Source organism: Anas platyrhynchos, chromosome 4, assembly GCF_047663525.1.
Source record: "Anas platyrhynchos isolate ZD024472 breed Pekin duck chromosome 4, IASCAAS_PekinDuck_T2T, whole genome shotgun sequence".
In the NCBI taxonomy this organism is placed as follows: Eukaryota; Metazoa; Chordata; class Aves; order Anseriformes; family Anatidae; genus Anas; species Anas platyrhynchos.
Window position 1 is genome coordinate 50,699,881 of NC_092590.1, and position 27,614 is coordinate 50,727,494.

Here is a 27,614-nt window from a genome sequence, read left to right on the forward strand (position 1 = left end):
CATATTCTCTTAACTTGAAAGGTGGAACTACTGAAAATATCCCCCAAAAAGAAGCTGAGGATTCGTGAAAATCAGGACAGGCTGATTGCTGGTCTCTCTCTTTACACTCTGATCTCATAAAGTCAATTAGAGTATCAGACTCTTGACTTAAGTAATTCAGTGTCCAACAGGCACAATCTTGTCATTAAACCCAAGAATTAAAATAGTTTCACCACTTTCGCTTAGCACCAGTCTCTAAATGCACCAAATTTCTACAGCCCCATCATTGCAAATGATAACGTGGCATAGGCCCACTAATGTGCCCAGCTGATCCAAAAATAACACTATGAATTCTTGGAGCTTATATTTGGATTTCAGAGACCTGTCAGAAGCCTTGCCACGGTGCTCACTAACAGTAGAGAGATATCTTTTGTTATATTTTAAGTGTATCATTTGTCGTATCTACTAATAATCTGTCCCATCTCTTTGTAGTTAAGATTACAGTAACTTTTGAATTATTTGAAACTGAAGTAATACTGCAGTAGTCTATGACTCACTAAATATCACTGGGATAACTATACCACATTCCTTCCCACAGCTCTACTCACTGATATTCCACTCAGTCTTTACTTGGGTGAGGCTTAACTTGGAAACTAACTTTTAGACGCATGAGTGTTATGATTCCTTCAATAGGTCCATCTTGCTGAGCATGAATTATATGCTACCTTACTTGCATAACCTGAATATCACTTAGAATCATTTCATTGAGGTTGGAAAAGACTTCTAAGATCATCTGGTCCAACCCTGAATCTAACAATACCAAGTCCACCATTAAATCATGTCACTAAGCACTGAAAGCTACTGTTCAAGTGCAATTCAGGAGTTTTCTATTACCTAGAGACTAAATTACACCTTATCCTCTCTAACTGGCAAATCTTGGGAATTTGGGGTTATTTTATTTCATTTTTTTTCCACAGAAATTCTGCATCAAGGTAGGGTGACATCACTGAAAAGATAGATTTACCTAGTTAGGCAATCATTCCTGGTTATTTCATAAACTGTGTTCTGTCTGCAGCCACAGATGTGTCATAGGGGATATTGACTTCGTTCTCTGTTCTTACTGTGGCTTAGTGGTTACAACCAGGTGTTTTATGCTGCTTGGTTATTAAAGTCTTTGCAGTTTTAATAGCCTATGTTGTTTGTTTCCTTATGTCTGTGTTTATGCTCTTTTTTTGGATCAAAAATGCAGAGCCAGACATAACATGCCCCACAGCTGCTCTGCTATTCCCCTACTTCCTCGATATATGCTCATTGTTCATTGCAAATGTGATTGTGCTACCAATTTTTTAACTCAACCGTATCCCCCACAAATGTAATGTGTAAACCACAAATGTCAGAATCATATTTTCAATGACACAATACAGACTAACACTCCATGTAACTGGAAAAAATAGGTACTTGCGGCTCAGGGAGACAGACAAAAAAAAAAAAAGGCAGAAACAAGATTTTCCTCCAATACTCCTGAAGACAATGCTTTCCATATTTAGAGAGATAAAGATATGCTTCAAGATAAACATTTATTTTAGAGAAACTAACTTTAATATTTCAAGCTGAGGAACTTAAAGGAAACTTCACTCTGCCATTTGCAATCCTTATGTTTGTGATCTCTTCCTTAAAAAATTCACTTGAAGGTAGAAAGGTTGAATTAGAGAGCCGTGATTTGTGATCATTGGCTCTTAACCCTAGACTTTGGAAACTATATCACTACCAGACTAGTTGACCATTCTGCAAGAATGTGTGGATCATTGATGATCCATTTAGTGGCCCCAAATCAGTTGAACTAACAGAATTGGTTCATGTCAGGTAAGCCCATTTCAAAGCCATAGAAGTTAGTTCAGATTTTTCCAGTGGCCTGATGCAGGGTGAGTTAGACAAAGGGCAAACTAGTGTTTCTGAAAATATTTGAGTAAATTAAGTAATTTGCTTTGTCTACTTCTCTTGAAGCTGAACTGTTGATATTGCTCTCATGACATTAGGAAATGACAATCATGCCATGCTGAGATTCTCAAAGATATACAATTAAATCTAGGTGAATAAGTTTTCCCTGCAATATATCCAAGCTAACAGCTTTTTCAAATACCTTCTCAAAATAGTGATGTTCAACACTTTAAAAATATCCCTTGCTAGTTGCTGTTCATAACTGAACTTTCTATGCTACATTGACCACATGAAGCTTCAGGCTGCTTGTGAAGAATAACAGAAGACCCCAAAATCTCAATTTCATATTCTCTTTAGGGTTATTTCTTTGTTATTTGTTTTTCCTGTCCTAAATACTACTATTTCTAAGGTTCTTTGCACCCTATTTTCTTGGCATGCATGAGTTTTATTCCATCTGTTTTTTTACAATGCAGCTTGTTCATTGTTAGTAACATCCTGCTTGAGTGTTTATAGTGGTGTGTTCATCCAGTTAAAATCCACCAGAAGTATATTGCCGAGATCATAGCAAGGTGCTGATTGACAATACTGTTGTTTTTTTTCCAGTCTGGAGCAAGTTTGAATTTCTTATTCTTTCCTTTCAGATCCTTCTCTTTCCTTATACACAGTGATAATGAGTTTTCCTTTCCTGTGTTCTTTTTTACATCTCATAGTAGCTAAATTGTTGGTCAGAGTTTTTTACATTTTTGTTCAGAAAGTCTTTTCAATGTCAATCTTATTGCAACTATAGAATGCTTCAAAACATTATGTTTAGTTTAAAAGTTGTCTGTGTCATGTTCTGAGATTTTGTGATATCTATAGCCACAATTAATAGAATTCTCCAGTTAATGAAATTTTGTCTTCTAGATTCAGGTGGGGAAAAAAAAAATAAAAATAAAAAAATTGAAAGCATACTGCAATTAAATCATTAAAAAATATTTGCAATTTTTAAGAGTGAAATTATATTCACACCAATAATGCTTCTTTAAATGTGATCCAAATTTGTTAAACATTAGTTAAAGCATATGATTTAATGCTAGCTCTATCATTTTTGTCTGTATTACCCTACCTCCTTTTTGAGAAAACTCTTCAACTTAAACTTCCAATTTCACAGAGCCACAGATGGAATAAATAATAAATTTGCATCTATTTTTTTCCTATACATGTGTGTATATATACTATGTATGCAGATATACATTCATATACATATATATTAATCTCCTGCATCACTGTTATCATATTTACAATGTAGATACATTGAGTCTCAGGATTTAGTGCCAACTTCATCTACCACTCAAACTTCCAAGCTCTTGACTATAGGTTACTGGGCCCTTTGTGGATGCACACACTGACACAGGCTGACTGACTGAACTTGAATTAAGCAGCATGTCATTTCTGAGAGATAAGCACGTCTCCCCTTCTGTTCCTGCAAGGCAGCAGCTGCAGAGGGAAGCTATCAGTCATCAGTTGCCCAAAACAGAGATGTGCAGGTGCATAATTGCGCTTCAGGCTAGGCTGGGTGGCAGGAGTTCACCTCTCAGCTGGCACCAGCACAGAGCACAATGTTTTTCCTTCCTCCTGATCTAGACCATCAGAGCTGAGCACTGATGCCATTACCTGCTAAACCCCGGATGGAATTCACAGAAACAAAAAGGAAAATGCTGCAGATACAGCCCAGTCTCAGCCGGACTCAAGACCAGCTATTGCATTGCTAGTTACCTCTTCATTGGCTGTGGAGGTCCACATTTCATCTCAGGCTGTCATTTACTGTTTATTACTGCCTTGATCTTCAGTGTAAACACAGCCTGTAGATAAATGTGTTGAGAATTCAGGTATGACAATTGCACAGTAATCTGTCATGTCAATATTTCTAATGATTTATTTATTTTTTTGGAACAGCTTATTTCTTACTGTACAAGAAAATCTAGAAGTAGATAAAAAAGCAGGGGAGAACGATAAAATCTAGACCTGGTTTTCCATTTAATACCTGGGCATGCGATTTGAGAATACAGTATTTTTGCTCTTTCTGATAGAGGAAGCAAAAATCCTCAGCCAACGCTGGCGTAAGTCACACAATGCCCATCATGGCTGAGTTATGAAATGACGTGAAAGAAAACTATATAGTGATAGTAGAATACTATTGGAGCTGAACTTTCTCTTCAGTTGCAATAATTTTGAGGTGTTTTTAAAATGAATGTACAGTGCTATTTAGTTACTAATCTATTTCTCTTACTTATCATATAATAGCAATTACTTTATGGATGGGCTTGGTCCCAGGGTATGACTGGATGGTATGACAAGGGTATGACAAGTACTGGAGGATATGACAAGTATTTTGTGTAAGGCTGTATACAATACAGCAATACATATCCAACAACAGTACTAACACTAAATTGAAATGCAGTAAAGTGGTAAATCATTGAGCAAAATGCTTAGCTGCATTCAGTAATAGTAACTATACTTTCTGCCTAATCTTGCTTTACTAGTGATTTTAGTAGATCATAGTTAACTTAGTTTCCACCAAGTAATGGAGAAAATAAGGAGAACCTTAAATTGGTTGGAAGGGACTTTGGGAGATCCTTTGTCTAGCCTTCTGCTCAAACAGGGCTAGTTGCGATGTTGCCAGGTTTTTCAAGACTTTGCCCACTTGGGTCTTGAAAACCTCTAAGGACGTGCAGCCCCTCTGGGTGACCTGCTCCACTGCTGGACTCTCCTAGGTAAAAGTTTTTCACTTATATACACTCTGAGCCTCTCTTGTTTCTACATTTGTACCTTTGCACTTGTGTCATAGCCCCGTGCACCTTTGGGGAAGTGCTGGCTCCATCCTCATCAGTTCTGAGGGCTGCGGTGAGGCTTAGGCCTACGCCATCTTGTGGCCACAGAGGGCAGGGAGCAGAAGCACAGGAGAAGGCTGCTGCAATGTCTGGGGAGCAATTGCTGCCTGCTAATCCCACAGCCTACAAAATTAGCCATTTTTCTGACAAACATTCATCTCACCTGCCTCTTGTTAACCATGGTAACTGATGGCTGTGTGCTGCCAGTAGGTTTCACCTCACAGATGCTGGGAGGTGAAATGGCTTCCAATTGACTTCTAGTTGCTTCACAACAGAATGATGCCCTGAGAATACCGGGCCCTTCAGCATACTGGGCCTTTCTCTTGCTAGTGATGAACTTTTACTACGGGTGAAGCCTATGTAGAAGGTAAAGGGTTTTGCAAGTTGCTTATCAGCAGGAGAGTCTAGGAGAAGCCAAAGAGAGATGTGAGAGTGGCCATAGATGGCAAAAAAGCAGTTCCTGTCATTGCGGAGTAGTGGAGAAAGATTTGGCCTAAATGAGAGACTAGGGGGACTATCATACCATCTCCAAGGGGGAGGGGAAAAAAAAGTCTGTCACAAAGAGTGATAATTGGCAAAAATAAGAATTAATGAGTTCAAGCTAAAGAAAGGTTGTGATTTCACATTAGAACTGTTTTTTTTGTTGTTTTTTTTTTTTTTAGTGCTGAGGAGGGTAGCACTGGAATAAAACCTCCTTTGCTTGGGGCATTTGTGGTGGTTTGTAAGAGGAGCTGAAGGACCATCTGTCAAGTATGACAGAGCTGTCATTGAGAGGGAGACAGATGACATTGCATTTCAAGATCTCTTCGAGTTGTATTTTTAATAGATTTATGACTTTCTATTGTTAGCTCATTAATAGTGTATGTAAATGTGTGATGTTTGCTATTGTATAGTAATGCAGTTGGAATCCATTTTGTTGATGGTTTCAGATAAAAATGATCAGTAGACTTTGGAAGCTGAACTTGCTGTTGAAAAAGCAATGAATGCTTAAAGCTAAGTAAACAAAATATACTCATTTAAATGTTTATGGGAAATTGCTTTTTTTAGGAAATTGCTCCCATCATGGGGAGCATCTTTAGGTGTGGAGTTTGGATAGAAATGCTAAAGGAAAATGAGTATCTGAAGTGGATTACAGTGAAAAATCTAAGAAAAAAAAACTTTCAAGTGGTAAATAAATTCAGGAAGGTAGCTATAGAAGAATGAGGCTTTCAAAGTAACTTTGTCTTCTGTTTGTGTGTTACATTGGCTGTGTCCTTTGATGTGAATGGATAGCCCACCCTAGGGGCTACTTTACAGGCCAGTGTATGTGTCTGAGCGAGCCCTCAATGCCATGCACTGTGCACAGATTAGTCCCATTAAGAAACATTTTATAGCTACAATAATTTCAGTGTGCGTAAACATATTTCAAAGGCATACATGAAATAGCTGAATATATTATAAAGGAAAGCTGAATAACTTGTCTGAACCACAGACTTTTACAAAATTCCAGTCAACCACTTACCACATGATCAGACACTTAGCTTTGAATTTCAGACAACAATATGCAGAAGACAGATGATATTAAGTGGTGTCTGAGGTAAACAAAGTTTTTTTGGTTCTTTTTACCCAGTATGGGACATTATCAGCCCCGCAGAAGCAATATTGTAATTGCTGTAGAATTTCAAAGAAGCTGACTTGACTGCAGCATCTTGGCTATTTGATGCAGGAAATATCTTAGCTGTAAAATACAGAGCGGGCCATATAAAGGATGATCCAGCTTCCTTTGATTCTGTAATTTCTCAAAACCTCTGATTGCTATTTATTACAATTTTCTAAGAATTCAGAGTTAACAAGAGAGCATGCGCTATAAAGGCTTTCAGAGCTATCTAGAATCTCCTTATGTGGCTGAAAAGAAAAATATATTCCCTAGATTGACAGTTTCCGCTCCCCACATATTTGTTCTCAGTCACAGTTTGGGGAGATTGATTTACGTATGACTTGGCTTTCATGTAGTTAACTTTACAGGGCTGAAATTAAAATCTGATTTTGGAATCCTTTTGTTGAAATGGCTTTGCTGAAGTGAGATCTGAATATTTAAGGTTGTTGAGTATTAACCCAAACCTGAACTCTAAATTTGTTTCAGTCTTATTCGGAAATAGAAATTTTATCATTCTTTGAGACAAAGATTTTTACCTCCAGCTGCTCAATCACCAAAAATGGTTCTTATAAATAAAAATGTGCTGCAGGTTGTGACACAAAACTACCCTTAGTTCAAATCTTACTGTGCAGAAGTAATTTAATAAGAAAGTAATTGTCAGTGGGACAATCTAATTTTCACATGGGAAAGAATGAGTTCTTTTCCAAGAAAACAAGGCACTTAGAATCCTTTCTCTGAATATAAAATATTAGCAATAGATTTTCTCATGCTATCATATTCTCCTACAGGCTTGTGACAAAAAAAAAAAAAAAAAAAAAAAAAAAAAAGTATCTCTGGCATTTCATCAGCTATGTAGACCGGCAAAATTAAAGAAGGATGCATGTGTGAATTGAGGGGCAGGGTACAGAAACTGACTGCTCTTTTTTTTTTTTTTTTTGACAGTACTCTCTTTCAAACTCTCCCCAGCTATTCTAGAAATGTTGAGATTCCCCTAAGTTCTTTGTGGTAGTGTCCTGGAGAAAAACATTGGAGAAACCCTCAGACTCTTCAATGCCTGTAAAGTCAGAGTAACCTCTTCCTTAAAAATAAGGTTACACTTATGTGGTCACTTAGCACCAACATAAATCCAAGCTGTTGGAAGAAATTAAAATCAGTGCTGCTTTTTGTCCTGCCTTTTTGGCCTGCACTGATATTTGCATGGTTACAGAGATCCTTCCATGCTGGGGAACTGATCTTGCTCAGCACTGCCCCTTTCTCAGGGACTGTGTTCAGCTGGATCCCTGCTGGCTCTCTACTGGAGACTCATGCTGGCAAAAGGGAGGTGAGGGGTGGCCAGGGAGAGAAGACAAGGGAACTGTAACTAACAGTAAAACTGAATTTTGGAAAAATTGAAGTAATCATGGCCTATATCAGATCATGGTTCAGATACCCGTTTTATACAACCAAGTTTGGGCAGAGCTATAAACAGTACAAAGTCACTAAACAAATTAGTCCTCATCACAGTGATATGTATGAATTTTGAAATACTACGTTGTTACTAATGTCATGTAAGGTAAAAGATAAGGCAAAAGTAAATTAAATTATTGGTTACTGTAAGGTTTAACAGTGGATTTCCTATATAACAGTAAACATCCATTAGAGTTTGTCTTCATACTGAAAAGAATCTTTGAAAGCAAGAAATGAGCAGTGTATGAAATCCATGGAGCAGTACAGCCATCTCGTTGCTAGAGTCAAAATCAAGTGCACTTGGTCTTAGGATCAGTCTAAATATAGTAAATATAGAGAACCTGAGCAGAACACATGGAGTAACTTAAAAGCACTGGTCTTGCAGCAGCATGGGGAGGCAAAACTGAAAGGCAAGCAAGTAGATCTTTGAGTTTGGGGGCTTTTGAAGTGTTTGACCGCAACTCTTCCCATTTTTGAACATAGTCATTAATTGTATGAAGAGACAATTTTGGAGATGCATGTGCAATGTAAATACTCTCATTGTTACAATGGTATTATGGGACTTCACATTGGTTAAGCCCTGCAGTAAAAAGGTCATTCAGTTTTATAAATGTTATCTTGATAGACTAATAACCAAATCAATTGTGTCATGCAAGTCACAGGCAACCATAGGTAGCATTCTGAGAATCTATTCCACTGTTTTTATTGCAGAGAACAAATTGCCTCAGGAAGAAACAGTTCTGTTTTGAAGTTCAATGTATCTAAGTGAGTTCAGTCTTACTAGAAAAGACTTTAAATTCTCAGCTTCCCCCCTTTGTCACAAAATATGAAAAATATGACTGATACAGCTTCTGGAACTTTGTTCCCTTGTCCCTATATCTGCCGTAGCAGTAAGTGTAATCTTCAGTCAGTGCATTCTTTCTGATGAAATGAACCAGAAGTAACACCAAAATATTTCAAAAGATTTCCAGGCAGTACCCTTTGCTTATAAGGGTGGTCTGTGCAAAAATATAATAACAGTGTAGGGAAAGTTTTGTTTATTGCAAAGCTTCTGTGATGTTTGCCCTTCTACATTTGCACAAAATAACTCCACTCTGGCATTTTTTTGTTGTTTTCTTTAATTTCTGTTGATCTTCAGAGCTCCACTTTAGTGCTACTGAATAACACAACTAAGAAGAGGTCCAGAATAGTACAATGAACTTATAAATACTTTTGGCCATCTTGGTGACTGGGCAAAAAGACTGTAAGTAGGTCTTGTCACAGCACATGTAGAACATCCCACATCACATCACCCCTTTCAACCTGTAACCTTAAACTTCTTGTTTTAATAGGGTTAGCATTTTAACCATCTAAGGCACTTTTATTTCTCACCTGGAAGAAGTTAAGAGTGGTTTATGGAGTTTGATTCTTTTGTGATGTTGCGATACTTTCCTCACTGTATAAATTAAGTCCATCCTGTAGCAGAGCGGATTAACTGTTGACTCATTTAAAATAGGAATCATGCACTTGGTTTCACGCTTATTGTGCCTTGATCCTGCTGTCTTTTCAGACATGGAGTTGCCTGGACTCCCTGAAAGCCACTGTGGTCAATACATACCTGTTGATATTGTATAACTTTCTGTACAAGACTCTAGCTCTTCTGTCAATAGTGATTCCTCAAACTCAGCCTTTCCATACCCTCAGCTCTGAAGTTCCTTTTTTTCTTTGTTCTTTCTTTACAAAGGTCTCCATGATCTCTCCCAGAATACTGAGTATGGTATTCTTTGCTGGATGTACCTTATCTTAGTTTTCCTTGATTCCCTTTCTCTCTTAATGGCCTTCTCCAGATACAAGAGGGATCACAAACTGTTTGTGTTTGGTGGACAGACCTAGTGAATTTCCCACGTAAATTGCTAACTTGAGCAAGATTACAGAAAAGAGAATGATAAATGCAGATTCTTCTGTCTCTGTCTAGATATCTAAATAAATGACTGGATTCTCAGAAGCCTAAGCACTGGACTGATTTCAGTGAGCTGCAGGTTATTACAAAATGTTCCTACATTTTGTCATTTAAGATATACAAATTCTCAGGCGAATCTTGGTAATGAGCTAGAGTAATCTAGTTTTTTTAATAGTCTCTCCAGGTAAATATTTGTAATATTTGTTTCTATATTTAGAAAAGAATGCCAAATTTAAACCTATCATCAATGTACAAAGTCTCTTTGCTTTGCAAATCAGAGTGTATGCATGTGTGTGTGTTTATGTGACTGTGTATACAAAGAAATATAAATAGACCCACTAGAAGAGCAATATAAAACTAAAATAAAAGGCAGAAACAGTTAAATATTTATATTTTTAACCCCCAAAATTACAAAAATTGTGAATGATGACTTGAAATTCTTCAAGCTAAGCCCTCATGTGGCAAAACTTACAAGATTAAGTAACTAGATAAACCTGCTCCCTTCATCTGATAATTTGTTATAGTTTTTGTATAATAGTACATTTTTCCATAGTGCCTTCTAGTTTTGCATAAGCATTTTTCTTGAAAGAAATGCAAATATAGTGAATATTCTGCAGGCTCTTAAGTTACCAGAACTTCATACACTGAGTAGAAACTCATCTCCCTCCACACACACACACACACAAAAGGAAGGGGGGAGGGTGATCAATTAAGATATTAATAGCAAGTGGGTTGTGTTGTATTTGTTTGTTCTTTTTAATAGTTGTTTTTTTTTTTTTTTTTTTTTTTTTCATTTACTGAAATTGCATTCATATTAATGAAGAGATAACTTATCTAAAAAACTGAGTTGATGGTGCAACCCATATTCTTGGAACTCCTAGCATGGTTAGCATGACAACCATCTAAGGCACTTCTATTTCTCACCTGGAAAAAGTCAGAATGTAATGTGATTTTATTTTTTTTTAATATTTATTTCTGTCTTAAGCCTGATCCAAAGCCCATTTCAATTAGTGGAAAGAATGCCATTAATTTCAGGAGACTGCTCAGTACTATAATTGCAATATCTTCAGGGATTGTGGTATAGTGTCACTAACAAACTTCATATAAGTATTACCTGATTTGTAATATTTTCATTGTTAAATTGAAGAACAAACTAGGTGTTATATTCATACCTCTTCCCCATATTCTTTGAACTGTCTTCAGTGCAGTGTAAAACTGAAAATACTGGGTTCACTTTCTGTTCATAAATAATTTCTTATGTTGAGGTTTAGGCACCATCTATGCCTAAAAGATGTTCCATCAAAGCTAAAATAGTATCAACCTAAACAGTGTCAATGTATTCTTTATGAATAGAAAGTTTTATTGCACATAGTAGTCAAGACCTCTTTTGGCTGAGTCTGTATTTTGCTTCTAATAAATACCTGTATTAAATTTTACAGTCAGTTTAGGTATATTCACTTGAATTCACTTCATCAGTATGAGGAACAAATTAAAAAATCTACTTAATATCAAGAGATGTCAGAATTTGCTATTTTCCTTCAGAAGTGATCGACATTTCTTGAATACCAGTGGGCCTTTTTTTTTTCTTTATTTTTAAATTGTGTTTACACCCTGCTGATTAAGCAGGGTGTTCAGTTTGTCCACCCCCTACTCTCCCTCCCCACCCCCCACACACACATTTTTCTTGAAATATGTAGAATTGCTATTTAATCTTAATACATTGTTTGTGAGAAAAAGAACAAACTGTAGAAATGGGTGTAAGTCCTCAGTAAATCTTTGTATTTCAAATGGTAAAATTCTGGTATAACATTTTAAAAATGTTATAAAACAATACAAATAATCATAATAGATAAACTTGAAGAGATTCACAATGATTTGTGATTAATTTACTTAAATTTTCTCACATGCTGTTCCTTGTAGCTGATATAATTTAGAGTTTGGACCACGCACAGTCTCGTAGATCTGATTCCTAATTCATTTGATTTCACTAGATATGAGGACCCATGTGAATGATCATTGGCATCAATTCTTGATTTACCTGAACGACTTAGTTTGATAAATCAAAGAAAAATAAGTGTAAATAAAATCACAAAGACCAGAACAAGTGTCCTGAAGGACAAACCCTTCCTCTGATTTAACTGCAAAAACAAGACAGTTCTCCTCCTATCAACCTACAAAATAGGTGTGTAACATATGAATGCACAAACATATTTGTTTGTTTGTAAAACATACTTGAACAACAGATACATATCCAAGCAAAATTTCATAATGTCAGTGACTCTGGTTTAATTTCTGACAATTAAAATGAAGTCAATTTTTTGCCTTGTGGTAGGACCCTGCTCTATTTACAGCATAATATGAAAGCAGTAAGATGTTCACTGAAGTATTTTGTTGTTGACTTTGCATGGAATAACCAAAACAGAGGTGTTTTGCAATATCAAGAATGCAGCATCTGTCATCTATCACTCGCGAGGTTCTATATAGTCACAACATTTTTCCAGTCTGATAATAAGTGCTCAGATTACTGTCATAATATTCTCCACAAAGCACAAGTCTTTCCCCTTGTAGCAAGCAGAAGTGGGGTGCAGTAAAGGTAAAAATTTGTCTTTTGCCTAGTTTGTCAGTCATAGCCAAGGTGACTCTTAGAATACGTGTAGTGCCAATATGAAAAATACAAAGAAGGAAATCAGAAAGTAACCGAATATTGTTTATACTGGAAAGAGCATGATTAGTGATTTTATGTTTTCACAATGTTCTTTTCACCCATTGAAGACAGATAATGCTTATGTTGTTCTCTGTACCCTTATGAGATTTGATTTTGGCAAATTTTCATAGTCGTAACACTGACATGATACTAAATCAGGAATGACTACTGGGAGTTCAGTGTCATCAGACCAGCTACCGTAAACAAGTGTAACTGCAAAGAAAGAGCGCTGGATTTCATCCTCTATTTTGTTTGTTTGTTTGTTTGTTTGTTTTTGTAAACTATTTTTAAAATCTTATACTTCAGATTATTTGTTAGTTAATCTTAAAACTGGTTGTTAATTTTAGGTTTGATTTATCTTCTGTTGATTACCTGAATTAGCTCCACCAATTATTCTTTCCATTACTATTGCAGGAGAATACATATAATGTTAACGCAGTAATGACAGCCTGTGAAGTCTATGTTTTCCATTCCAGTAACTACCCATGGTAATATGACGTTAGCTAGAGACTGACCCTGCTTGACTTAGTTGTACAATGCGGAGCTGTTGTATTTCAAGAACAACCACTTCATGCATAACTACTGCCTGCAGTCCCTGATGGGTTTACACAGTCAAGTAATAATAATTCCTCAGATTATTCTGTCACAAGATTTTTGAGTGACTTTCCATTTCATCAATAGTGAATTGCTGAATTTCACTGTTAAAATAACACCTCTGCAAGACGGTTTATTTGGCCAACACGAAACATGGAGAACTACATTCAAATCTGTCTCAACCAATATAGACTCAGCCTACAGGCTGAGTGTGTGTTTAGGCAAAAACATCTGTAGAAAGGAAGTTACTAGGTGTTTGTTAGATTAAATTAGTTTAGAACATGAAAGATGGCAAGTTTATGCAGTGGAAATCAGGTGAAAGTCAGGAGACCTTATCTGTGAAGAGCACACAGGTTTGAAAGATCTTGGGAAAGGCTGGGGAAGTGGAGAAGCTTCACCTCTCTTCTAGTCCTGAAATCTTTGAGTTCCTGGGATTTTCCAGCTTGAGTAGATTTGGATTTTATGTTCTATATAATTTTTCAGTGCTTTTTCCTCTCTTCTTAGAGAGTACAGCACTGTTGCTGAAGGAAGGAGCCATTTATTTTTGTCTGGAACTGTAACCAACATGCATTTTATTAAAAGGATGTGTCTTTCAGAGGTAGACTTTTGGATGCTATTGTATTTATTAACTTTCTTTTCCAGAAGGATATTGTTGTGAAAGTCACAATTTCTACATTATACAGAAATCAAGTGCCTCTGAAGTCTTCACTTCTGCAAACATAACTCATTTATAAGTTTAATGGGAATTAAAAGGTTATGGAGGGAACTGTAAACCAGTGCTACAGAATACATGATGTTTGGAAATATTTAGTCAGCTATTTAAATTTCTTATAAGAAGAATCAGAAAAAAGTTACTTTCCCAAAAACGTGTGTGAATATGTGTTGACATCTGCATGCATGAGCACACCTGTGCATGTGTACATCAGTGTATGTTTATGTTATTTGTTCCATTTTCAGCCTATTCTAAATATTTGTTCAAAATATGATTTACAACAGTAACCTTACTGTGATCTTTGCTGGTGTCTTGGACTTGTGTCTTGTGTCAAAAAGGGATGGATGGCTTTAGTTTTCTCATTGTGTTTTAATATTTTCCACTCAGAACACTCCCCTAATATAATGAAGAATAGGACTCCAACATGGAACTGTAAATTATGAGTGTGAAATTTAGAGAAAGATAACATTTTTAGGTAGCTTTTGAAGCCTGTGACCTGAACACTGCAGTGTAGAAGGACTAAAATTACACCTTGGCTGTCTCTTTTGTTTCCGAGGAGGTTACAATCATCATATTGTACAGATAACATGCATATAAAAGTTGCAATCTTAAATTTAAAAAAAAAAAAAAGAGATTTTTTTTATTTTTAGAAATACTCTGTGTCTATCCATGAAACATTCAAAATCAAAAAACATTTTGCACAAAGAACTTTATATGCAGAGATTGCCAGGTGTTAGTGCAGAGTGTCATTGCTGTAGTGACACCTATTAAACAACCTCAGTTTGCAAATTTAAGCACAAAGGAGCTTGGTAGCAAAAAGACAAACCTTTGAAGACATAGGAGTACTTAGGGGGAGAAAATAGTGTTATTCTTTTCAAAGACAATGTAAACTTCAAAACGGCAAAAGCATCTAAAAAGAGGCTGAATCTCATCCGCAGCCACATTTCCCAAAATATTTTCATTGCATTAGCATTGTATGCTGATGCTAGTAACAGGGCTTGTGAAATGTTTTCCTTGTAAAAATGTTTGGATTTCTTTTAATATGAACTTAACTCTGGGGATGAAATACTTAATTTAGGAGTAATTCTAGCTTCTTTCTTTCTGGGAATGACTACAATATGTTCTAAATATATGAATACACTCAAATTCAACTAACTCCTTTTTCACAGCAGGGAGGATACAAATTGAAAGAACTATTGCTTTTTCCAGTTTGTGACCTAAAGAGATTCCTCATTTTGTGCAGATGTTGAAAATAAAATCTCCAGACAAGTTTCAAGTTTAACCTACCCTGTACGTTCATCACACATTCTTGAACTGCCCAGTACAAATGCCTGAAGACAGAAATTAAGGTTGTAAGGGTCATTTTCAAATGAGCACCTTCTAATACTTAAGTTCTGATTTCATAATGCTAAAGGTAGAATTTCTGTTTAATTCTATAAATGCCATTTATATGATTGTATACTCATTTGGAAAGTAACACAGAGCAGGAATATGTGAGAGACTGGATGCAAAGGAAATACTATGTTTTCAAATGAAAACAAATGAATTGCTAATGTCTTGCTGGCTTTAGGTCATATCACACTTTGGTAATAAAATCTCAGAATATACACACAAGGGAGATACAGAAAAGACAAATAGGCTATAAAGCTCTTGGAAATTTATTAAATAATATCAAGGCTAAAAATGTCTAAACATAAATTAATCTCCTAATATTTATTTAGTCTCTTGTATTGAGTCTCCAACTCAAGATTATCCTACTTTTATTTGTATATGTTATTTTTGGTATAATTTTTTAGGCTTATATGTACACAATTTAATAGCAACATGGCCAAACGGAGATAATTGTGATATTCAGTAAAATGTGAAAACAGAGGCTATAGTTAAAATGTTAAAACTTCTCATGACAAGGTTGATATTAAGAGCAGTCAAAACCACAAACCATTGCTAGGACTACTGATCAGAATAGCTGAATGCCATACTGATAATATTATTGTTTCCAAAAGAGGTGCTTGATTGCAAAGCCAACCGGTTGTGTCAAGCCTGAATATCACTTTGAGCAATATTTTGCCACGTCTTCATTTCAGCAGATTCTTTTCTAGCATTCTCAATCTGCTACATGCAGAGCAAGCTTATAGTTTGTTTGGCAGGAAGAGTCGAACAATTTGCTTGGAGAAAACTCTTTTTGCGCTTTTTTATTTTATTTTTCTTCATCTAAAATACCTACTATCTCTGCAATCTGGAAAAACAAAAAGCATCCATTCACCACCACTCACTTTGAATCACCATCCCTGGGAGTGTTCAAGGAAAGGTTGGACATGGTGTTTAGGGACATGGTTTAGTGAGTGACATGGATGCTAGGGTGATAGTTGAACCAGATGATCTTGGAGGTCTTTTCCAACCTTAATGATTCTACGTTGGGGGCCATGTGGAAGACTAGTTTTATTAGCAGCAACTGATTCTCTCTAGATTGTGACCTTGCTGTGCATGCTTTACAACAAAGGCAAACTGGCTACCGTATCACCACAGCACAAAGAGGGTCCCCTCTGTTTTGTTAGCAGACTCTGCTGTGCGTTCTGCACCTGTGTAGATTAGATGAAGTAACTGTTCTGACTATTATAAACTTTGAACATCAATTTAAGATCAGTTAAAATGATGATGCATGGGGTTTCAATGAATCATTTGGGACACTGTGTTTTCATTTTGAAAGAAAGTGAAATTTAAACCAAGTCACTGATTGCTACGTCATTTTGATGTAATGTTCTCACAGGATCATTCTAAACTCAGTTCAGGTTCATCAGGATATCCTGCAAACACGTAAACTTTTTCAGCAACCCAGTCCAAAATATCATGTTCTAATGAAAAATGAAATGCAGTCTTCTAGGGTTTGGCCTTTGCTATGAACATTACACATAACTCTGCTATGGACTGAGACATTTGTATTTCTGCTTGTCTAAGATTTGGTTAAGTAACATTTGGTCAACTCTGTCTTCACATATAGTCCATGTTTTATAAAACTGTTTTATCCATACTGTTCCTTTAATTCTAACTGGAGACATTTAATTCATGGTTAGCAAAGTCTTTGAAGCAGTCTATAAAAAACTGCTATCAGTTTTATTACTGCTAACTAAATGGAGAAATCTCTGTATATGGGGAAAATAGTTTAGTAACTATCAGAACTGGCTAATTTAGGCATTTATATTCCCTACTTCTGGGACACAATGAAGCAATTATAACATCTTTGTTTCCTTTTCTTAGGAAGGATTTGTAAAAATATTATTTCAAGTGAGTTAATAGAACTTCCCATTTTCTAATTTCCTACTGTGGAAATCAATACAGGAACCAGTGGAGGTTTTCATATTCCTGAATTTTGAGGCAGGCTAGCTGGCTAACTTTTGTGATAACACTCTATGTAAAAGAAAAAGACAGGGAGGAACTCCTTGAGAACATTATTTACTCCATCTAATTGAAGACCTTGCTTTGAGTTGCCCTTTTGAAGATCATTTTTGTCTCCATTTGCTACAAATGGAGCACAGGAAAATAAACTATGTAAACTAGACATTCAAAGATGTCATTTTAATATCCCTCATCCCTCTCCCCAGTAAAAGTATCTACTATGTGGTGCTTTCTATAGAAAGCATTATAGAGATTATAGAGATAATGTATCTTGTGTGTATCAAGAATTTCCAACCCCCAAAAAAATAAAAAATTCAACAGAGTTCAGCAAAAAGCTACAAAGCATAGTTATGCTGATGTGCTCCAGAAGGGTAGCTGCAGTTATCCACTGCCAGACAATGATTTCTTTGAACTTCCTTCTCTCCCATTTCAATCATATATTAACCATTATAATTTGAATTTGTACAAACAATTTAATTAACTTGGGGTGAAATTTTGGAGGAAAGTTTAGAATCTGTAACTCCTTATAGAGTATGCGTACTAAGGAAATGGCAATGATGTCTTTGTATCAAACAAGGAGGCGATTTTTTATATTTAATTTCTGTTATGTATATTAAATGTTAATACAAAATTATTTCCAGCAGTAAATCAATTCTTAGTGAATTGATGATACAATTTTCCCTGTGATGATACTCTTTTCCCTGGCTAAAAAATAGAGAGTTTTCTTATTACTATTTAAAGTATTTTCATGCCAAATTAAGAAACAGGTTTATTTATTCTTTTCAAGTAATAGGCATTTTATTCTTTTCAAGTAATATCAGTTGAGATTTAGCAATTGTATGTTTTGTTCCTTAGGAAATAACAGAAGAGCGGGATCGACCACGACTGGATTCAATGGTGCTGTTAATTATGAAACTGGACCAGCTGGATCAGGATATTGAAAATGCTCTCAGTGCAGGCTCTTCTCCATCCAGCACCCCAACATACAAACGGAGGCATATACCTGTGAGCTTAATCTTTCTTATTGTTCTAAGTAAAATCTCTTTTTACTTCACTTTCTTTTTTTTTTATTTCTTTATTATTTCACTCCTCACATTTATCAGCCCCTTGGTTTCAGAACTAAAGCTCTGTTTGTAAAGAATTTGTCTCATGATTTTGTTTGTACGTGTTTTGAAGGCAGTGGTAGTGGCATCCATTATTTCCTTTTTGGCATCCTTTTGTAAATGAGCACTTCAGAGGTTCCCCAGATGAAAGAAAAGGAGGTCATCAAGATCCATAAAATATCTAGCTCTTTTACTTCACTTACTGTAAACACAGAGTCATCACTGAGTCAGGATCACACCAGTCTCAGAGCATATGTATACATGTAATTTGACATTAAATTAGATCTGAAAGAAAACATGAGCTACAGGTCTTGCTTTTTTGCCAGTGAGAAGGTCCAGGAAATTTTTGGCAGAGACACACTTATGAAATCCTCTGTCATTTCAAAAAAGATTCTGGTCATGCACTTTAATTAGTTTAATTTGTTTAATTATTTGATTTATTTAAATGAGAGAATTCCTTGCTGAGAGTACTCAAAAGGGAGATTACACAGGTCACAAATGTGATTGATGTATTCTTTTTTTCTGAAAAATGTTTACATGTGTAACTGTGAAGAACATGAAATGACTGACCCAAGGTGTTCTCATGCAGGCTTCCTGTTAATTTTACCCATATGTGTTGCAGCTGTTTTTCAATTTAAGAAACCTGAGAAATACTGCCCCAAAATGTCTCGGCTAACATTCAGGTTGTTTGTTTTTGTTGGTGGTATTTTGTTTTAAATTATGAGGGATTTTTCCAATTAAAACCAGACTTAATTATTGTTATGTAGTCTAGTAAGTGGTCTGTAGGTGAGAAAAGATGTATTTACGTTTCAGTGGGTTTGGTCAGCTGAATATTAAATAATATATTATTTTATAGGATGCAACATAATTACAATTTTAATAGTTAAACATTTTCCTTCTGGATTTCAGTGTATTCACAGTATCTGCTTGGGCACTGATGAGAGGGGAAGGCTATAATACAATGGTAATGTCTTTTCTCCATATCTCACCAATGAGTGCCAGCATTTTAGCTAATTTCTTATAGCAATATAGGGAGTTGGGGCAATCTATATGAGTTAGCGTGCAGTATAATCAGGGCTGGTACCTGTTTCCATGCTGGAAAACAGTCCCCATGAAAAAGGACAGCTTGTAACAAATATGGCATATATGGTGTGTGTGTGTGTATGTATGTATATGCATATATATATATATATACACACACATTTTTTAGGAAATTTTGAACCTTTGAGTAGTATGAATCAGAAGAGTAAAAGGTCTGGTCTTCAGAGCACTTGTAAATAGCGTTCGGTCTCATTAATGCACATTTGAATATGATACAAAAATGTGGGTATTAGGACAGGCAGCATGGTTCTGCACCAAGGCAGTACATCTCCACTGAACTGGAGCTTCTAAGACCAGCTGTTCCCAAACTGTCTTCTGCAGAGGCATTTCTGTGCCTCTGCTACATTTCCCGGTGCTTCATGTTTCAGAGGATGCACTGGCAGGAACAGCCTGCCTTGAATGCATAGTCCCACCTAGAGCACAACCTTGTTTCTAGTTAATAACCCTTTCTAGAAAATAGCATACTTAGGTACTTGGTGCAGAAGCACCTGTCTAATTGGCAGTTCAGGACAAAACCCCTGAGATATCTCTGCCCCATATTTCAGCTATTCTAGGATGGTGGTATTAGGAAACTGAGGCTTTATCTGCAGAGTTGGATGGGGTTAATAGTTCAGGTTTTTCTGCATGCACTGTATTCGCAGGCTGCACCTCAGCTAATAAGCCTGACAGTATATGGCTGGTCCTACACATAGCTAGCTCTTTGCCAGATATGTGTCACAATTTATCTGCAAGCAATATAATCCCCTACCCTCACTCTATGCAGTAAATCAACCACATGCTATATTTTTACTTCCTCAAAAATAAAATGTCCTATATTTCTTCTTTTTATTCTCAAATAAGGAATGTAACCAATGTCATTAAAAGTAAGGGCATTCCAACCAGAAATAACATTTGGCTGATAAGTGTTTGCTGATTCCAAAAAACGAGGGAGCTGTACCTCTGAATTGTATAAACTGCTGCGTGGTGATGTCATTTCAGCTGTGTAATGGTTTACAGATGTTCACAGAGTTTGCAGTGCTGCCGGAGACAGAAGGTGGGAGCACACAGGAAATGCTGAACATCAGAGAAAAATGTCAGACTTCTTCAGCCCTGAACTGATTTTTCTTACCCTGCATTCTACTATTTAGGGGAATTATAGCTTTGATGTTAGTGGTGATTTATAATTTCATAACAGCAGCTAATGCAAACCAGCACATTGAAAAGGAAAGCAAGAGAATGTGTAGGTGATGGAAAAGAATAAGGGGAGTTACAGAGAAGAATAAGAGGAATATAGAGAATTAGGCATATAAGTTTGAGTGATCCTATTTAAACATTTCTGTTATTTAGAAGATGTAGATTTTTGTATGATATTCATATTTACAGAAAACACTCGCAACTTTTTTTTTTTTTTTTTAACAGGATGTTGAATCTGGTTCTGAGAGTGGAGTGGATGTTGCTTCAGTAAGTCACTCACAAACAAACTTATCTCCTAACATTCAGACTCCCGACCCAGTATCATCCTGTTCAGCAGCCAGTTCTGGAGCTAAACCAAAGGCTGGGGTGAGTATAAAGATTGTGTTTTAACATCAGTCATAATACTTGGTTGGAAACGAAATAGTTATTTTATACTAATCACTACTTTGATTGTACAGAAGTAAGTGTGTGACATGGAAAAATATGGACGAGTAATGCTACTTGTGTCAAGGTGCTTTTTGAGTGGCAAAGTTTGACATTTAGAAACACTATTGTAGGGAGATGATTATAATAAGCTAAGTTTTTATGTGGGAAAATAGATTAATGGAGCTATTCCATTTTACTTTGGAAGATAATGTTTCCTGAAGTGGTGTCTCTTGGAACAGTTCCTAAATCTCTTGGAGGATGCAGCCAGTGAAAAAGACAGTTGAACCACAGCCTGATTTATGATGCCTAAACCCAGTCATCCTAGTCATCTTGAAAGGCTAAACCATTGTGTACTGAAAGCAGAGGTATTACACTACTGAAGAGGGTATGTCATTCCAAGGACAAATTTGGCAAGCAGCTTCACACATTTGGCATCAAAGGGAAGCCTCTGAGCATGCAGACCCTTTCCTGCAGGTGCCAGTACACACAGCAGTGATACATTTCCTGAGACACAAGCCTGAGGGCTCAGAGATGGCAAAGAGCTTTCGTCAAGCTGTTAAAAAAGCTAAAGCACCTTTTTGTAAAGACTGGTGCCAGCCTTGAGCAATGAGCTCAAAAGGAAGCATTCCTTATTATGCAGGTCCTCCAGGTGTCATTTCCACATTTGCAGTGAAATTCTTGTAAGCAGCCAATGGGGCTGCTGTGCATACTCTTTCTGTACATAGTTGATGCATGTTCCTATATGTTACACCACTGACTTTTGGGAAACAGATTGCCCAAGCAACCTGCTGTATAGTGTTCTCTTCAGATTGGAGGCAATGAAGCTCTCAGCCTTCTATATCCATTCATAGCTATCAGGAGCATGATCCTACTTTTTGCTGCCATTGTCCATCTACTGAAGAATCCTTCTTCATAACACTTCAGCCATCAGTGTGCACAGAAAAGCCTGAATGTTGAAGAAACTCCTGACATACTTTCTGTTTCCACTTGCACTTGCTCTTTACGCTCCCTCAAAAAGCAGAGAAATCTAAACTTTTCCAAACTTTGGCTGAGAAGTCTTAGCATAATGACTGCTCCATCTGTTCGATTCTACCAGTGCTGGTAACTGGACCAGCAGAAAATCTGGGATAAAATATTAAAATATAAAGTGTGGTTAGCATAAATATATATGTTTATAACAAGTTTATATAAAGTAAAATAGAGACAAACTGTCACTTACTGTACTGCAATAATAGCAATTTAATTAATGCCTTTGACTGAGGCAGTAACAAAAGTTCTAATAAACATTTACATTTAGGATTGTTCACTTGTACAAAAATAAATTCACTTATAATTTATCATCAGTGCATAACTATAGCAAATAGAGAGGTCTGCACTCTGTCACTGCATACAAAGAAGCACAAATTCTCAAATAAGTACATATGTTATGCTGGAAGGTGATACCCCATTTTGCCAGATCCTGAGAAGAGTGAAGACACTCTCTAAGGTATTAAACATCCCTTTTTAAATTTGGGTTTCTCTGTTAATATTTGGGGAACTCTTACCGCCTGGCTTTGCAGAGGTGTGGGTCACTTCCTTTGGAGTTAGACAGTATGTGTTAATTCACTTTTAATTAGTATTTATTCTTTGACTTTCACTGTGCTGGATATATCTTGCTGAACACATTTGGAAATAATGTTCTACAATATACTTTTTACTGTATGTTTAATATATGTGATTCTGAAGAGATTCTTTTTTTCTTACTTTGTAGAGTAAATTTTGAATATTCAAAAAGAAAAAAATCTCTGCTATTTTGTGGGTTGTACAGCTACAATCCAGAGTCTGCTTTTATTAACTTATTATTGATAAGTGAATCCAAATTTCCTCCAAACAACTTTTTTTCCTGAAGTTTTGCATGCTGCAATTTACCACACTCTATAGTGGGATTTGGGGGTGGGCTTTTCTTACTAAGTGTTTTCAGACAAAGGCCATATTTTCATTTTTATCACAGTGGGTTTGATAAGTACAAAAAAATCTGTCATTCTTACTTGAGTGTAGCTCTCCTACAAACTGGGAAAAACAAGGTCCTCTCAGATATCTTTTAAAATTATCCTCAGTCCTTACCCTTGTACGTCTCTAGCCCCGCTGTTTGTCTGGTTCATCTACATGGCTAGATAGCCTGATGCTTGGTGCTGGACTATGATTCCACCCCATACTTGTAGAAAAGAAGTTCTCGTACTCTTCTGGTCATGTTTAGCACAGGGCTCTACACAGAATGAGCTTTTTAAAAAAAGTGTGGTAAATGGCATTGCCATGAAACACTGCCCAGAACAGACATCAGGGATGCCAGTGATTTCCATGTAGAAATCACCCATGAAAATCCTCAAAGTTGCCATCATTTCCTTTCTTATTTTTTTCTTTTTTGTCAGAGTAACTGGTCTAGGAATAGGATTATTCTGCAGTGCAAACTCAGCAAGCTACTTTTTAATCCTAGTGGATTGTTTCAATGGTTTTACTTCCTTTTTGCTGCAAACAACTGCAGATCTTCAAGGACTCCAGATGCTTAGTCTCCAAGGACAACTTATTTTGTTGTGTTTATTAATAATATGTAAACAAGAGTGCAACTGCAATTAGTTATGTTATGGAATGATATGTGGTATTTTTAAACAAACTACAGCAAACTCTTGACTGCAGGAAAAGCAGAAAGTACAATTAAAACAAGGCATCTTGTACAGACTGGGGGTGTTGAGGGTGGGAATAATAAGGCAGGAATGGTTCAAATCTAGTCCTTGCTAAATAACTCAGAAAACATATTAACTTCACAAGACCTTATCTTTCAGATAGGAAAATTGTGTATAGACCAACTATATTCATTCAGGATTATTAATTTTTATATGGATTTAAAAAATTACAAAATATATATTCTAACAATGCCACACTGTGATGGAATATCTGGAAGCAGAATTTGGTGTGATAGTTCTGGTAAAAATGATTCACTCATTGATTAATGAAAAAGCAGGACATTTTAAATTTTCATGGGCAGATTTTATGAAATCTTAAGTAACCTTTCCAGTTGTAGAGGTTTTTAAAATTGTAAAATGTTTTTTTAAAATTCAGTACCAATTAAAACTTTCTCTGCAAATTAATAGTAAATATTCTTTTTAAAGAAAAGTGAGTGTGTGTATATGCATGCACAACTTCTTTAACATTTCTTAAAAATGCTCTTATGAATAGTTAAACTCATTCTTATGTGTAATGTACACACATTCACACCAACAAACATATAAACATACACATGCAGGAACACACATGTGCACAGAGTGCTCCTTACTCCTTGCACAGAGACATGACAAAGAAGAACCAGATTCTCCCCAGAGCATTATAGAAATGTATTTCTATGCAAAATTATTCCTACGATTCTGCAGGATACAGCATGAAAGCCTTTACTATACAGATGTATTTGGTACATGGTATTTGGGGCTTCTGAGGAGTATATGGTTGAATAATCTTCACCCTGAGTTTAAGAATCTGCCAGTATTATATTTCATGAGTAATATATTGTTTCAGAGTAACAGAATATGATGTGATCAATAGTGTTTGCTCCATAAAATAGCAACTAAAATGTTCGTATTCAGCAAGGTGCATAAGTGGATAGTCCTTGTGAAATATGGATGCATGTGAGTGAATAGGTGCATTTCCCAAATCATTTAAGACTCGATAATAAGATGTTTCTGGCATCTTTATATTACTTATGTTTACATAATGAAGAATGTTCATGCATCTATAATTAGCACATGCCTATGTTCTGGGTTTTTTTATGCACTAGTCTCCAAAATAGACAATGATATTTTTTAATATTAACTGTGCACTTGGCAGGCATATGTCACATGGGAGTTGAATCAGCTTAAAAAAAATATGAAATCAACATGCTTTTGCCCCAGTGGTCATGAGAAACACTGAAGAATAGGAGTGTCTGGTCTGGATTTGGAGAGCAAGGAATGTAAATATCCTATATGTCATTGCCTTCTTCAAACTAATGCCACACATCTGGGCGCTTATAACATTGATCAACAGTAAAGATCAGAAATGACCGAGTTTTAAATTTGTCTTGATTATTATAAAAACAATATGTGGAGACAAACCTTCAGAATATTTTAATAACAAAGGATAACTTACAATAGCCTTCTCCAGTGTGCAGTTAACTAATTAAGGAATAAGAAAAGTTGGCTAAAGCACAATAGCAACTCAGGCCTAAAATTTGTGGTCAAATTTTCATCCTTGAACATCTGCTCTGCAAAGCCTATCTATTCTCTGATCAGGTGAAAGAAAAAAAACAGCCGTGATTATTTCTTACTGCTTTTCTTGGCTGTCCTTCTTGCTTCAACAACGTCCAACCTAGCCTTAATCATGCTGTGCAAAGTAACCAGAAATGTATTATCACCAGAAAAGCTGGTATCTAGGAGAAAATTGTTTTTCAGATTAGCTGTAATGACTCATTTAAAATGCATTCATTTCTCAAAGTGATTTTAGGCACAGTTGTGCCTGCAAGTACAAAATGACCCAGTCTGGCTAAGCACTAGAATGGGATTCAGGTGCAGCTACTGATTTCAGTGAAACCCTGGATGAGCTCGTAAATCCACTTTCACAAATCCTGTTACTGGATTGAGAAAGAGGTTCTGTTATTTAGATGACAGTTTTGCAAACTGTCCATTTATGTGTAATAAAATAATAGACTTTCACATATGCTTTTGATTCATATTATTTTTTAAAACTACAGCTGTTTAGAGGAAGCCAAATCATTCTGTGAATAATAATTTATAGCTTTGTAGATTGAAAAATAGAGTTCAAGTTTCTTGCTGCTTTACTGCGCAAAATTAAGCTAAAATTTATGGTAAGTATAAGGAAACCTTGGTTCTGTAATTAAATATCCCTAAAGAAGAATTATCGGGGAAGTCGCTGCTTGAAGCATTTACGTCTCCCACTGTATTATGTTTTATACTAAATTCGATGAACTATGAGTTGTGTAACCACATGCAGAATATTTTAGTGAAATCATGCAGAGTGGGTTATGCCGCATGAAAGGTGACAGATTTTCGTCTCCCTGAATCATACCTTTGTTAATATATACTTACTTATTAACTGTGGTGTTCCCTGTGTTATTCATTTATTCCTTCAGGCGTTCTTGTAGGCATTAGAGAGAAAGACTCAATGTGCAACATTATTCAAAATATTGTTTCTTTAAAACTTGAGAATTTTCATGAGTAGAAGACGGGAAAGCACTTCAGGATACAACCATGTTAATTTAGTTAGTATTGCCTGCCAGCTTTCATTTCAATGTTTAAAAAAGTGTCTTAGAAGACAGTTAGACAATCTTGAAAGTGAATTTTAAAATGATCATATTTTCATTTGGATTCTAACAGTCTGTTTTTTCATCCCATAAAGTTTTTATGCAAAGAATAAATCACCATGAATCTACATTTGCCATTTTTGCACTAGATAACCATAGGATTATGCTATGTTTGTTACATGAACCTCAAAAATGTTTCTTTGACTCCAGCTCAGCCCCTGAAGGAATTCATATTCTGAGTGTAACTTCCTATGTTAACTCCAAATGTATTTTATTTTTTCTCTAATGAACAAAGAAACAAAATACAAATGGTAGAGCTTTTTGCTCTGTGAAGGTTTCTAAGCACTACGAGTCCTAAAAGGTGAACGCTCTTTGCAATGAGAGTTAGCTGCTAGAATTTAAACCAAAAACACTGACTCCTGATAGGACATCTTTGACAGTGCTGCGCTGGTCAGGGACAGTCTCTCAGTCCATCAATATTGATTCCTCAGTGACCAAAGTGAACTAAAATTCATACTGCAATAAAATATTTGGCATTTTATGTAACTGCAGTACCACTCAGGAAATATATATATATATATTAGGCTGCCTATGTTTGTTTCCAAGTTTGATCCCAAAACAGTATCAGAAATCTGAATGCTTATCTTGCATGATGCTAAACATGAAGACTTCTGAGTGCTTTCCATGACATCAAGATGCATATCTATATTTGTCTCTTCTTGCAACCTGGTTATAGCAGCTATGCTTACATAGTGTTTTTTTCTCATGTCTTCCAACTTTCTGGAGTGTTGCTGATACTGTCTTTAGCAGTGTGTCAGTATGGTTGCGTAAAATGAGTGTCTTTTTTTGTTGTTGTTGTTTATAAACAGAAGGAAAAAAATACGACTTTAAGCAGTAACTTTGCTAATTGTATTTTTATATTTTTATAGCTTTTTTTTTTTTTTAATTCGCTGTATGATGCCATCTGCTGTCTGAATCTTGTAAATGCAATGGAAAGGGGACACTGGTCACTAAACCCGTTACAGACAAGCAGGCTGAATAGAACATTTTATAACAAACTTATAGATCGTATCATGTTTCAAAAGCTTTTCATCTTGTACAGAATTATTCTAAATATTGATAAGATATGATAAACTAAAGGTAGATATTTTTCTTTAATTAAATTAAAGAAAAATAAGGGAAAATAAAGAAAAAAAGGGAATTAAATTGTAATGGAAATGATAGCGGGTGGGGAGACTTTAGAAATGCTTAACAATCCACTTAGTCCTAAACAG

At 35.9% G+C, this 27,614-nt stretch overlaps 1 protein-coding gene across 4 annotated transcripts in view; it reads left to right on the forward strand.

Annotated features, from left to right (window-relative positions):
- DLC1 (DLC1 Rho GTPase activating protein) overlaps nt 1–27,614 on the forward strand; it is a 256,883-nt gene that overhangs the window by 69,277 nt on the left and 159,992 nt on the right. For all 4 annotated transcript variants that reach the window (XM_072037586.1, XM_072037585.1, XM_072037584.1 and 1 more), the window contains exons 3-4: nt 18,067–18,216; nt 20,814–20,954. In XM_072037586.1, the coding sequence (XP_071893687.1) occupies nt 18,067–18,216; nt 20,814–20,954 (291 nt within the window). The remainder of the gene's footprint in view (nt 1–18,066; nt 18,217–20,813; nt 20,955–27,614) is intronic.